This window comes from Herpailurus yagouaroundi, unplaced genomic scaffold (genome assembly GCF_014898765.1).
Source record: "Herpailurus yagouaroundi ecotype Mexico unplaced genomic scaffold, PumYag 159, whole genome shotgun sequence".
In the NCBI taxonomy this organism is placed as follows: domain Eukaryota; kingdom Metazoa; phylum Chordata; class Mammalia; order Carnivora; family Felidae; genus Herpailurus; species Herpailurus yagouaroundi.
In genome coordinates this window covers 22534836-22548658 of record NW_024412400.1, presented here as the reverse complement: position 1 = coordinate 22548658, position 13823 = coordinate 22534836, and the positions used below count along the sequence as shown (strand labels likewise).

Below are 13823 nucleotides of genomic sequence, written 5' to 3'. Positions count from 1 at the left end.
TCTCATGCTGAGGTTTTCAGGCAGAAAGCACATATTCTTAGGTAAAAGCAAGGTGCTCAGATTCAGGTCTTGGAAGTGAAGTACACATCTACCAACTTCCTCATCCCTATTTTTTAATCCCTCGTGAAACCCGTCTATCTTCTTTCATCTGCTTTGGCTTATGTTTTCATTACGCCACTTTGGATTGACCAGTGTTTTATGTTAATTTGCTATTCTGGTCAATTGGATTGCCTAACTTTCATCCTCATTGGCCCTCTTCGGAGGAACCAATTCTTATGACTACTAAATGGTGTCATCTCGGAATTGAGATTAACTAAGTTAATGTGTGCCTTTAGAACCAACAAAGTAAAACCGAAAATATCTTCCAGCACACGTGTTATCTGTAGACTCCCAGGAATACTCCAGACCACCACTGTAAGAAAGGTATCCTATAAATCAAACAAACGTGCTACAACCGCTCCCTCCCAATCAAGCTAGTAATCCATACTTTTAAGTAATTATTTGGTTTCTTTTCTCTTCGTGTGATCATAATCTAGAGGAAACACCAGTGGGCCCAAATTCCATATCTTCTGTTCCGAGTAGGAGTCTTTGTGAGAAGCATGTCACAGTATGCCATACGTTTTCGTTCCAGAATCTTTTATTAATGTATTCTACTTCCCCGGCCTTATTATCAGCTAATTTTTAATTAGCACCTAACTGGGGTCACAGTCACTAAAAAAAAAAATCTCTCCAGGACTATCACATACATATAGTTCCTCTTCTATACTCTTATTGGTCAAACAGTGGGAAGAACACCCCCTTGTCTTGCAGAGTAAATCAATTAGACTAGACTTACCCCAACTTGATTTCTTCTTTCATCTTGACAGCTTTTGAAAGACTTTCCAGATGAGCTGCGTTCTGACATCACTATGCATTTGAACAAGGAGATCTTACAGTTGTCCCTTTTTGAGTGTGCCAGCCGGGGCTGCCTCAGGTCTCTGTCTCTACACATCAAAACCTCTTTCTGTGCTCCGGGGGAGTATCTGCTGCGTCAAGGAGATGCTTTGCAGGCCATCTACTTTGTATGCTCAGGCTCCATGGAAGTTCTTAAAGACAGCATGGTGCTGGCTATTCTTGGTACGTCGGAGTTGAAAAGCTTCATGAAATTTTACCCTAGAGCATAAGTTAAAAAGAAAAAAAGGGGGGAGGGAGGTACTGCTATTGTAAGAAAATTCTGGATGAATATATGGAATCAGGCAAATTTGAATGGATTTAATTCGCCAACTATGTATTAATATTGTTCTGCCACATACTGAGTTTCCACATTCAACATATCATTTCATTCTTGTTAAAAATCCAGCAGTATTGGGGCACCTGGGTGGCTCAGTCGGTGGAGCATCACTCTCTTTGCCCCTCCTCTGCTCACATATGCGTGCTCACTCTCTATCTGGATTCATAGTGCTGGATTAAAAACAAATCCAGGGGCACCTGGGTGGCTCAGTTGTTTAAGTGTCTGACTTTGGCTCAGGCTATGATCTCACAGTTAGTGAGACTGAGACCCAGAGCAGGCTCTTTGTGGTCAGGGCAGAGCCCGCTTCAGATCCTTCGTCTCCCTCTCTCACTCTCTACCCCTCGCCCACTTTCTCTTGCGCTCTCTCTCCCCAAAATAAATAAACATGAAAAAAATTTGTTTAAATCCAGCAGAATGAACATTAACCCCATTTTACAAATGACTAAATAGTATGTTAACTTAATTTGTCCCAAATAACATAAGAAAATGAACACAGTTCTTTCTGATTCCTAAAGCCAGATTATTAGTCGTGATGCCTGCTGCCTCTTAGTGAAATAGCTGGTCAATTTTAAAGGGGCATTTTTGTATTTTTGTGGAGAACAAAGTCAGAGAAGAACATGAAAATGGCTCCATCTGTGCTAGAAATAACACAAAAGTGATCATGCACTGAAGATGAGGTCTCATTGCAGTCACTAACCCAATACTGTCAAGGTGGCCATAGGCCTCTTTTTTATTTTTTTTAACTTCCTCAAAGAAAATTCACAAGAGAGTTTGTGAAGATTTTGTACCACAAAACTGACTCCCAACTTTTAAGACCTAATTGGTGTTCATTGAAATATAAAGGTCAGCTGACAAAAGGTGTCATGTAGAGTGAATATAGAAAAATTCCTACCCACAATTTTATGTGTACTTCTTTTAAAATCACTCGTTTTTTGTTTATTCAAATATTTATTGGGGCTTACGAACGTATCAGGTTGTGATCTAAATATATTTTGAACACCAATGTAGTACGCCACTGTTTAGAATTTGTGTTCATAAAAAGGGGCTAATTTATATTTAACATATTCAAGAGCTAAGATTTAGAAACAACTTAACCGTTTATAACATATTTTTACATATCGGGTCTTGCTTAAGCCTTCCTAACACAAAGAGACAGATAAGAGTGGTGTTTTCTGTTTTTTCCAAAGTCAAAGCTAACCTAGGTTTTTTGACTCTATCTCCGGCGCTCTTTTCCACGTCTAAGCAATGCCTATTTTTCTATCTCATCCCTATAAGCCTGCCATCACTGGATTCTAGTTTGTAAGCTTCAAGACAGATTATACTTTGGAAAAGGAAAGGAGAACTAAAATTTAGAGACTCCCTAATATGAGCCGGGTGTTTTATATCCATTATCCAATTTAAATCCTACTGCCCCGTTAGGTTGTTGTGATTATCTCCAATTAAAGGTGAAGAGTGGAGGCTAGGGAATAGTGAAATAAACAGGTGCTTCCCATTGCTTCATGTTTACTCAGTCGGCCATGTACCAGGGAAAAGGTAGGGCTTGCCTTTCAGAGCTTTGGCTCAACTCTTGACTCACCCTCTTATGTTTTTCTCCTGAACAGAAAAGTACTGACAGAAGAGCGACGGGGTTTATTTTCAACTTGGCCAGTTCATCATCAGTGTTAGAGTGAGGCTCTCTGTGTTTGTGTGTTTTTAAGAAGAGACTTAACATTCCTGCTCACTCTCAACTCTGTGAAGTTAAAGGCCAATCATCCTATTATTTCATGGCTCTAAATTACAATTGATAATTATTTCTGAATTTGCTTCAAAAACTTAACTTTAATCATAACATACCTTTCCATGGGCTTTCTTAGGACTATGTAAGTTTTGTAGCCTGCCTATTGACATAGCCTGCTTTTAAAAGGGCATATAGTTATTTTCCAGAACTATATGGCTTCATATGCTTGTAAGCCAAAATAATGCATGATGTTTAAATACATATGAGGTGGTTTTTCCCCATAATTGTGCTGAATTTTTACATTTGGTAACTAGCAACGATACTAGGAATGGAATATGAAGGCAACCGCCATAACATTAGAACATAATAGGTACAAATTTGATGGCTTCTAGGTAATTAACATTGTTTGTAATACATAATTCAACTGGATTTTCTTATTTAAAACATTCTACTCACAGCTGAAAGATTTAATCCGTTGCCTTTTGCTCTTGGCCCCGATTTCCTCCATAAATTATGATTTTCATGATTAGCATTTTCACATATTCATTTCCACAACATCAAAAATGATTTAAGTGCAAATTGCCACATGACCATTCTAAATACTCCTGTGTGGTATTGGGACTAAACCCAAACAAGGATAACGAATTATTAATATTTTATCCCTGTGATTAACATTATTTCGGTGGAGATTGAGTATTTTACTTTCCCTGTGGTAATATTGTCTTATAGGGCCAATTAAAATCAATACTGACTTTGATACACTTAAGCACATGGCTTCACATTTGATCTGTAGATATTTAATACATGTTCACTCTGCCAACAAAATGAATTAATATATAATGTTGTAGGGAGGAAGTATCACCAAACAGCTGTCAAGCCATAACTTATTCAAGCACCTCAGTTGTCCAATCAATACATGAAGGCATTTCTTAATCTGATGCCTGGGGAGGCAGTTGACTTAGAGGCAAAGATTTGTTATGGGGGTAGAAATTGTTTGCTTTGCACACCTTCATTTCATGTCCTGGTAATTGTGTTTTTCCAGCAATTTCTTCATTGTTGTTTAAAAGAAAATGACAAAGCACTGATAAATGTGTTCTTCACGGATGGTGTTAGTCTGCCTAATTATAATTAAACATGTTATTGCTCTAACCTGGACAGTTTGCAGATACATCTCATCAGCTACCCCTACCCCCTGTGGAAGAATAACTGGCTAGCAAATATCAATAATAGAATTCTGAAAAATGGAAGTAGTAAGGGACCATAGAGATCTTGCTCTTCTTTTAGAAATAAGGATACCAGGACTTAGAGTAATTAGGCAACTTAGATGAAGGTCCTAATGCACGGTAGTGAGAAATTCATAAGACCGTACAATCAGCAAGGATGCAAACCATGTTGTAATTTACCAGTGCTCACCTTGCCAGGGCTCAACAGTGTCCACAACACATGTCAGTGTTTCATAAATATTCACTCAATGAATAAATAAACTGGAATTCTTTCTAGGATGCCAAGTTTGGCAAGATGTTGGTGGTGTTTTATAGCTGGGGTCATTGTGGCTTAAATAGCCATGCTACAGTCACCCTAGGTAGGAAAGTCTGATAACTCTCAAGTCATTGTAGGGGTTTCTGGGTGGCTCAGTCAGTGAAGCGTCTTTGTCTCAGGTCACGCTGTCGTGGTTCGCGAGCTCTAGCCCCGTGTCAGGCTCTGTGCCGACAGCTCAGGGCCCGGAGCCTGCTTCGGATTCTGTGTCTCCCTCTCTCTCTTTCCCTTTCCCACTAGCACTCTATCTCTCGCTCTCAAAAATAAATAAACATTTTTTTTAATGTTTAAATAAATAAAGTCACTCCAAACAGCAGTTGCTTCACAGAAAAATGTAAATCTTCTTTGTGGCAAGACACTGCATCGTGATAAATTCTCCTGAGATATACAAATTTCAAAATTTGCTGTATTCAGAGCATCTGGGCTATATATTTACATCTGTGCCCAACTTTGAGTTTTCGAGCACTAATTTAGATTTCTAATAAAATATGTAAGAAACAATTTCCGAGGTTAGCGTTATTGGTGACAACATTTAAATGCAACTTGACTTCTCTAGCACCATGTGGCTGTTTACTCCCTTAGCATCTGTAAGTATAGATTTTAGCCCTGTTTTTTCTTTGGCCAACTAGGCTCAATTTCAAAGTTTAAATTTAATGTTAATTCAGAGATAATATTTAGATGTAATCCAATAATTTCCAGATGTTCAATTCTTATCTGTTACATATTTATGAACATTTCAGGTGTTCATGGTTAATTTGGCATGTTTCTTTTCCTGTGAAATTCAATAAAACAGAATTTTGTTGAAGTCTGATACAAGTCAGAGGCTTTGCTTCCTGAAATGCTGGGCACGATAAAGGAATGAAAATGTAGAAGTTAAAAACTTAATTGAATGGAGGACAGGGCAATTTGTTGTATACCATTCCAAAGATACTATTTGCTTGGTGGTTTTTCTGTCGATCAGTTGTTGGTTGTTGATTCCCTCTGAAATGGAGCAGGCGGCCATTAAAAAAAATAATGAAATTTAAAGCCCATGCAGAAGGACAAAGCAAAGAAACTCCTAAGTTGTAGCCATGAATCTAATGCCAGTATCCTCTGTGAACTTAGGTCATATTATTTCAGCATTTAACCTAAGTTTGTGTGAGAACTGAATGGATTTTCTTTCATGTTTCTCACAGGGATGCTGATAATGGCTGTGTCTAAAATCTGAAGCTGTAATCAGGGTTTTTTTGTTAGCTCTTTACATTTATGCTCACCTTCCTGCTAAGCGAAACTGATTCAAATCAGTTGAAAGATTTTAAAGATTCAAATACATTGGCCAATATTATCTAATCATAAACGCAAGGAAGCCAGCTAGTTCCAGGCAGGTGAATCCAGCCAAAGACTGATAGGCTGAGGTGTTACACGCAGAGCATCAGGGGTGCTGGGTGTGGGGTGGGCACAGGCCACCAAATGGTGATACGTCTCTCTCCCTGCAGTGGCACAAGCGAAAAGCTCATAGCTTTTATTTATTCGCTTTCTTTTTTGATGGGAAAATTGGGCTTTCGCGCTGTCACAGAGTATTAGAACTGCAGCTTATGTTTCACATTTTTATGTAGTAGATTTCACCGTCCATGACGCGCAATACTTGATGTCTGCCTCCCAGTTCTGAGCAGAGGGAGGCAGGGCACGCTCACCTTCCTCGCCCTCCTGTCTTGTAGACATGTTTAGAGGTAGATGAAACAACCTGAGTATGTTAGAAAGCTGATGATGAATCCCACCTTACTGTGTTAGAATGAAAATTAGTAGTAATATACGTTCGATGGTCTCGTTTCGAGCCTTTTTGCACTCAAAAAAATCAGAGCCATTACTATGTCCCTTGAAGAGTTGAGGCAACTGTGACACAGATGTCAACTTCTCTGTCTAAAGTCAATTATGGGATGCTGAGGGACTGTCTGGAGCCCATCTGTGACCTAACAGTTCCTAAGTCTGGCTCTCCTAGCCCTTACCCCCTTGACTACTGTTCTCGCTGGGAACAGTTTTGCCTGCCAGGGGACATTTGGCAATATCTGAAGGTGTTTTGGGTTGTCACCACTGGGGGTCGGGGATATGAGCTGCTGCTAAACATTCTACTGTGCAGAAAACCCCCGACCGCAAAGAATTACCAGGCCCCGAATCGCAACACCGCGGAGATGAAGGTTTCGGTTTCCCTTGTGGTGTCATCTCAGCCAAGTGATGCCTGTAAGTCAGATGAGGTCGCCAGTCTCAGCTTGCTTTTCTTTAAAATTAACCTGTCTCTTTTTTCACTGTTTCAAGGGAAAGGAGACTTAATTGGAGCAAATCTATCAATTAAGGACCAAGTGATCAAGACCAACGCAGATGTGAAGGCTTTAACCTACTGTGATCTTCAGTGCATCATCCTCAAAGGACTCTTTGAAGTGCTAGACCTTTACCCAGAATATGCTCACAAATTCGTGGAAGATATTCAGCATGACCTCACATACAACCTTCGAGAAGGTCACGAGAGTGATGTAAGTCTCACTTCTAATTAGTGCCAAGACCTAAAACATGGAGCCTGGAGATCATTTATAACAGTAAAAAGCATATGTCATGACTTCACTTGTAAAAGTCTCTGAATGAATAAAGTATGATTATTCGACCACTAGTCGAACAATGAAATCATTAGCCAGAAGTCAAGCCTGCAGTTTGTTATCAATGCTCTAGGAAAGTATTATTTGTAGATGACCTCCCTTAATTCAGCGTCTTTCCTGTTTATTTTCACATGCTTCTAACTAGAATCCGTTTCAGTGATACATAAGATTTAGCTACCTACCGATGTGTGATTTCTCCCGAATGTCAAGATTCAGCTAGAAAAATGGCTCAGGGTTTGCTATGTTAGTAATTGTTTACCGTTCCACTTGCTTGTTATGGAGTTTGGTCAAAAATAATCTTTTTGTTAACCAGTACCCAAAACAGTCTATCTTAAAATGACTAAATATGCATAAAAGGATTCAAGCCAAAGATTGTCACACTGAAAGCATAATGAGTATTTTATGAAATTATGTATTTGCTGCATGTTTCAGTTTATACAAACAGCTTTCCTAACAAAATAGGTACTATGCTACATCCTGTGATTAAGCTGATCACGAACATGACTTCATTAGATGTGTCAGAGACACAAATGATTTAATAGGAATGATTATTGAAAGGCAAGCCAGAGCATGCATAGCATTCTGTAACAACAAAGGCTTAATCTGCTGCCTTGAGTTTTGTCCCAGATATTTGCAATACTCCTTTTTTTTTTTTCCCGAGGAACTATTGTTTTGACTAACCCATATTGTGCAGGCATTTTGTTAGGCATTAATATTCCTCACTTTGGAAGACAGAGAAAGAATACAAATTGTGTATTACTTCATCTTGGTTGAGGATCTCAAATGACAGTCAATATGTAGATGGCACACCATTCCGAAGTTCAAGATTAACCGGTTTTGAATGTGTGCTTCTCTCTGTTAACGGTAGCAAACAGCAAAGGAGGTATCAATATTTGGGGGGAACTTATTTGTGCTCTGCACTCTGCCTAGATAAAGCCTCTCATTTAGTGCTTGTGGTGACTTTTTGAGGTAAGTATCCATCAATTTTTATGGAGCAGAAAACAGATTCAGAATGGCTAAGTCACATGTTTATAACCTCATGGACTTGTAGGGACAGAGCCTGAGCACAGATATCTGTCACTGTAAACTCTATACACTAACTGTTGGTTATATTGTCTCTTATTGAAGACACTTCCATATCTTCCAATTCAACAGATGGACTTTTAAAATAACAGGTGTCTTTTGTAGTCGCTACGACAGCCTAACGTGACAACTATTTTTGAAAAGTGGAGGTGTGCTAGAGGAAGCAATTGAAGAGGAAAGAATAAATGAGGGCAGAGAGTAATAGCCAACATGCCTCAGCATAGTAAAGTAGAAAATATTGGATCTCAACCCCTGCCTTCCTTTTATTTGATTCCTTTTTAAAGATCCATATACCATATCTTTGATTGAATTTTTTCTCCTTTTTTCCCCTATTTTCTGGAACAGTAATCATAGGGATTTTTGAACTCCAATACCTGAATTGCCTTTGGGATTATTTTCATGCACTGTTCTTTCTCTTGCGTTGTTTTGTTTCGTTGTGGTCATTCGGTTCCTTCTTTTTAGCAGATGACATACTTTTGTTTGAATATAGATGCCACTTATGAAAATTGTTCCTACTATTTTCCTCCAAACAGGCTTAGGTTTTCTTCTGGCAGGCAGAGCAAGGTCCAGCCAACCACTCCCATTCTGTCCAGAGCTCCTCTTCGGCTTGTTAGGTTGCTCTGTTTCAGCTTCACCCAACCTCCAGGGCTCTAAGACATGGTTTTTCCGGGATCTCAACTAAAAGCCTTAGATGTTTACCAGCGCCTCCCCAGGTGGGGCTTGAACTCCACCCTCCCTCTCCTCCAGACTGTGTGGTGGCCGAGACCCCTACTCTGCCATTAACCTCCCGGTTGCTGTTTTGTCCTGAGTCTCCTGGAGCGCTGCCCTGTGCAGGCTCATGTTAGGCTCATGCCTCCAGGGCCACACTGAGGCAGTTACCTATTCTCTGGGATTTCACACCTCCAATCCCAGGTGGTTTGTTCACCTGAACTCCATCCTCTGTCTCCTTAGCCAGTAAGACCACTCCTTTCTATTCTACTCTCTTCCACCTCACAATGAAATAGCAAATTCTCTCAAGAAGATACTTGGGTAAATGCAGAGCATGCACCTGTGTGTTCCTCTTTTCTCAGGGACCACAACCCTTCAAGTCTTCCCTCAGCGGATTGTTCTCCAGTGCTTTCAAACAGTTGTTTTGTGTATTTTGTCCAGCTTTACTTTTTACTAGAGGGTTAGTTCAATATAAGCCATTTCGTTAAGTCATAAGTATTGCTTCTTTTCAGAGGGTCCCTTATCAGCTGCATTTTAAAGGCAAAGGGGAACTGAAGCTTACCTCCAAAACCCTTATTGCTTTGTTTTTCCTAATCATTTATCGCTCAAAACTTCCCTCTGTCTGTCTGTCTCTCTCTCTCTGTATAGATTTTGGGATGCTATGCCTTCTGAAGGCTAGTTAAATTTGGACCACCCTTCCCCATAATTCCATACCCTGGGGAAAAGTCTTCTGCTGTTTCCAAAGATACTACAACTTCTAGGCAAGTTCGTATTCTGATGGTAACCCAAGATTTTGGATCCTTGCTTTGCTTTGCAACTCTGCTGTCAGACCAGTGTGAAACCCAGCCCCTTTCCTTACATGTTCACACAAATAAAAATATCGAATCCCACAGGATTTTTAGTGGGTTGAAGCCTCTGTGGAAGGTTGACCAGTGGGCTGTAGAGGAAGGAACATTTGCAGAAGGGAAATGCAAACGATACAAATGTAATGTGTCTATATATCCTTCGGCCCTTTCTTGATGCTGTCATCACTCTTCTTGCTCTCTCTTCATCTCCAGATTCCCCGTTATTGCTGATCCATATTAGTTTAACTCCCACTCTTTGGTTGTCTGTCACCTTTCTGATTTCGCCTTCTGGGTTCACCTTTTGCCCCTGTACCTACTACCCTGTTAGGTGACATGGAACATCTGGGTAAAGAGAAGACTGATGGTCAACCCACTTTGAAGTAAAGGCCATAAAAGCATTTTAAGAAATATTCAAAATTTAGAAGGGGATATGGATGCAAGATATAACTCCTAGAACTATGATAAATGATGTAACTTTCGAATGACCGCTCATCCAGTTCTCATAGTAAAATTAATTGAAATCTGTAAAATATACTCTAAGTTTGTGAAAAGGCTAACTAGCATGGTTTGGTCCTAATTATGCATTTTATGCACCCAGTGTTTTCTATATTTGCCTTATTTATATCTTCTGGATGGCTCCAATATGTACAGAGATTAATTTAGTTATTCCTGTCTATGCAGATTATGAGAAATTTGCTTTACTGCTTCTCACGGTAAACTCTATAAAATTGATTTTAGCACACTCAGGTATTGTTGGTTGTGAAATTTAGTGCCTTAATATAAGAATTTTGAATTTGTGATGAAATGACAGACGTGTATCTAAAATATGTGCTTTCGAAAATTACTCACGCTAATGCACCGAAAATCAGGGCTCGATGGCTACATATCTAATACCTAAGTGCTTCTCACATGGTCCACATGAACTTGGTGGTGGCGTTGTGGTTGTGGAGCAACAAACCGCAGTGGTTGTTGAAAAAGGATGATACCTTCTTACTGAGGGGCTCGTTGGTTATGAAACCTATTACGTTTTCAGTGTGTTTTTTCCTCAGTTTTTCATTATTGTCATGTAATCTGATCAGCATAAAAAAATGAAGTCTCTTCCTTCAGGCTTCCCGCCTCGTTAGGAAGGGGTATTTCCCCCAGTTTCTTGAGGGTCAGTGACCTCGAGGTGAAGATCTTCGAATGCCCATCTCCCATGCAGCACAACAGGTTACCCCAGAGTTCAGAGAAGGCTCCCGAGGTGGAGACAAGGGAGCCCGTGAGGAGCATGTACTTTCAGCAGCTTCTTTCCACTCTGATGGGATCATACGTGGGTGGTTTGAGGTGCTGACCTATCATAGCTGCCTCAAGCCTCAACGTTATAACATCCTAGTTCCCCACAACTGACATATACTCTCTGTGTAGACCAAGAACCATGCTTAAATAGTGTAGTTATAAAACAGAATACTTCAAAGTCTCAAGTGACCCTCAAGTGAAACAAATGCATATATAGTCATAATTTGCTTCAGAAGTTCCAGAGTGGTCATAGGCAATAGTTAAGACATATATAAATAAACATAATGGAATGGAATAAACAGAATGGAATGAATTTAAGCCAAAAGTTTCCTGCTGAGGGAAGGGTCAGCTTTCCATCCCTGGGGGTTGCAGGCATGTGTGTGTGTGTGTGTGTGTGTGTGTAGGTATGGTAGGTGCGGAAGGATATCTGACCATGATAAATGAGAAGTGATATAATGAATGTTTCTCTTGCATCCATTCTTACTTCCTCACCACTCTCTCACCTCAAGGCCACAGAAGCAATCTTCTCAAATTATAAATTGGATCATGTCGTTCCATTGCTTAAAATATTTCAATGGATCCTCATGGACTATTAAGAAAATCCAGGCTCCCCACCATGACTTTGAAGATTCTAGGCATTCCAGCACTTGCCTGCCTTTCAGATTCATCCGATGGCATCTTGTGTCCAGCCCTAGCAAACTGGCCTGTTTTTCCTTCCTTTCATGTGCCAGGCTCCTGCCTGCCTCTTGGGGCCTTTACATTTGTTCTTTCTTCCTGCAATGGTATTCCTCTTGCCTTACCTGACCGACCACCTGCTCTGGAGTTTGCCTCTCCAGGTTATCCTCTGGCACAGAATCTTGTTTATCATTTTTATAGTAGTTAGCAAGATCTTAAGTTATTTTAATATGTATATTTTCTTGTTCATGTTCACTTCTTCCTACCAGAATGTCTACTTTATGCAGGCGTTGTTTTATTCTATATCTCCAGTGCCTAAGTCAGAGCCTAATGTGGAATTAACATTTAATATATATTCAATGACTGAATGCATGAACGTCAAAAGGTTTACTTTGCGACCTGGAACTTCTTTGAAATTTTGAGAAAATGAATAAAGTCCTAAAAGCATCAACCAAGTAGCCAGGAAATGGGATTTAAAATGAAAAGTTAAGAGGGGCCCCTGGCTGGCTCAGTCTGTAGACCATATGACTTGATCTCAGGGCCATGAGTTCAAGCCCCACATTGGGCCTCGAGCTTACTTAAAAAATAAAACGGAACAAAAAGTTAAGGGAATTCAGAATTGTATTTCTAAGAAGTTACAAAGCCGAAGGAAGTATCAATAGTAAGATTTAAAAGAACAAATTGAAATAGGTAAATTGGAAATGGAATTTTTCGCCTCCCCCAAGTTCAAAGCAAGAGATTTTCAAAAGCCGTAGGACGAATTTAAGCCAAATAACAAGGAAAAACAAAACCCTTGCAGTATAGGTAATGTAATCCTCCAGGTGGGGTTTGGGATAGTAAGTTGTATTTAAATGAAAAAGGATCTGCCTTCAAATCTAAGCTAACACGCGCATTTTCTGTACAAATAGGTGGACTGTTATAACACTAATACCCCCAGAAAGTAGAGACTCAATACTTTTAACCATTAAATCACTCTGGACTGTTATTCAGCTCACATTTATTGCCTGGGGAATGAAGCTACAAACTTTTTGAGTGAAATGAATTTCCACGTGGAAAATGCCAGGGTCTAGTAAAGCAGCTCATCTATTTTATGAAATGCTTCATCAAAATCTAACACGTGGATCTGTTGCACTTCATGGGAAACTGTGATGTAGAGGGTCTCTGATGTGTGTGGTGGAATCTGGTCAAGTAAAGCTCATGTTCCTTAGTTAGCGTTAGTTTCAGTGGCATCTGAATGTGAATTTATATTTCCATCTGGGTCTGGACCCCACATCTTTCATCTGCCAAGGTGAATCTTTATTTTGTTTAAAGTTCTCAGAAGACAGCCCCTGTCTTAAATACAAATAACATTGGAAAAAGCATCTAATTCCCAAGCATTATTGAGATGTGTCCACTGGACCATCTCGTATGTAATTAAGCTGTACTGCATCCAGGAGGTTTGACTCTGTGCGTCCTCCCTTAGATACAAACAAGCCTGAATAGATCTTTCAAGTGGAGTCTGGGATCTCTTTCTTGCCGCCTATGTGACTATATTACAATTTAATTCGAGATTGTACTGAAAAAGGAGCTATTTCCAAAGGAGGGAGTTGGTTTAAATTTAGTCCCCATTTCAGACTGGAATAAGATTGGGCTGCTTGGAAGCAATTTTCTTAAAAATGATTTACTGAATAGTAATAATTTAAAAAATCCTATCTGACAGCCCAGCTACTTAGCTCCTCGAGAGTAGCCTGTGTGTAGGTGTGCATCTGCTAGCTCAGTCTTGTGTAATAAGAGAACATAATTAATTCTGCACCTTTTTGAGATAATTGTTCTTAGAAAATTGTATAATGAAGGGCTCACGTGTCATTTGATCGTGTCAGCTTTCCTTATGATCCTGGGAGCAAGACATGTTTTGTTTCTCAGTTGTGTATTTTAAAATACTCTCCCAACAAAAAATATCTTGTAGCCAAGTGTGTTACCCAGCATACACTTTCATGGCGCTTAAGATATGGTGTCAGATATGCTAGGAAAAGCTCGGTAAATAATGGCCTGGAAGTTTTACTTGCATCCAGAATGTTTTCTGTGTTCTGAAACTCTTCTCATACCAT

At 39.7% G+C, this 13823-nt stretch overlaps 1 protein-coding gene across 1 annotated transcript in view; it reads left to right on the top strand.

Annotated features, from left to right (window-relative positions):
• The window catches only part of KCNH8 (potassium voltage-gated channel subfamily H member 8), a 240191-nt gene that overhangs the window by 176937 nt on the left and 49431 nt on the right, over positions 1-13823 (top strand). Inside the window, exons 9-10 of the mRNA XM_040481114.1 lie at positions 867-1116; positions 6816-7030. Of these exons, the coding sequence (XP_040337048.1) occupies positions 867-1116; positions 6816-7030 (465 nt within the window). The remainder of the gene's footprint in view (positions 1-866; positions 1117-6815; positions 7031-13823) is intronic.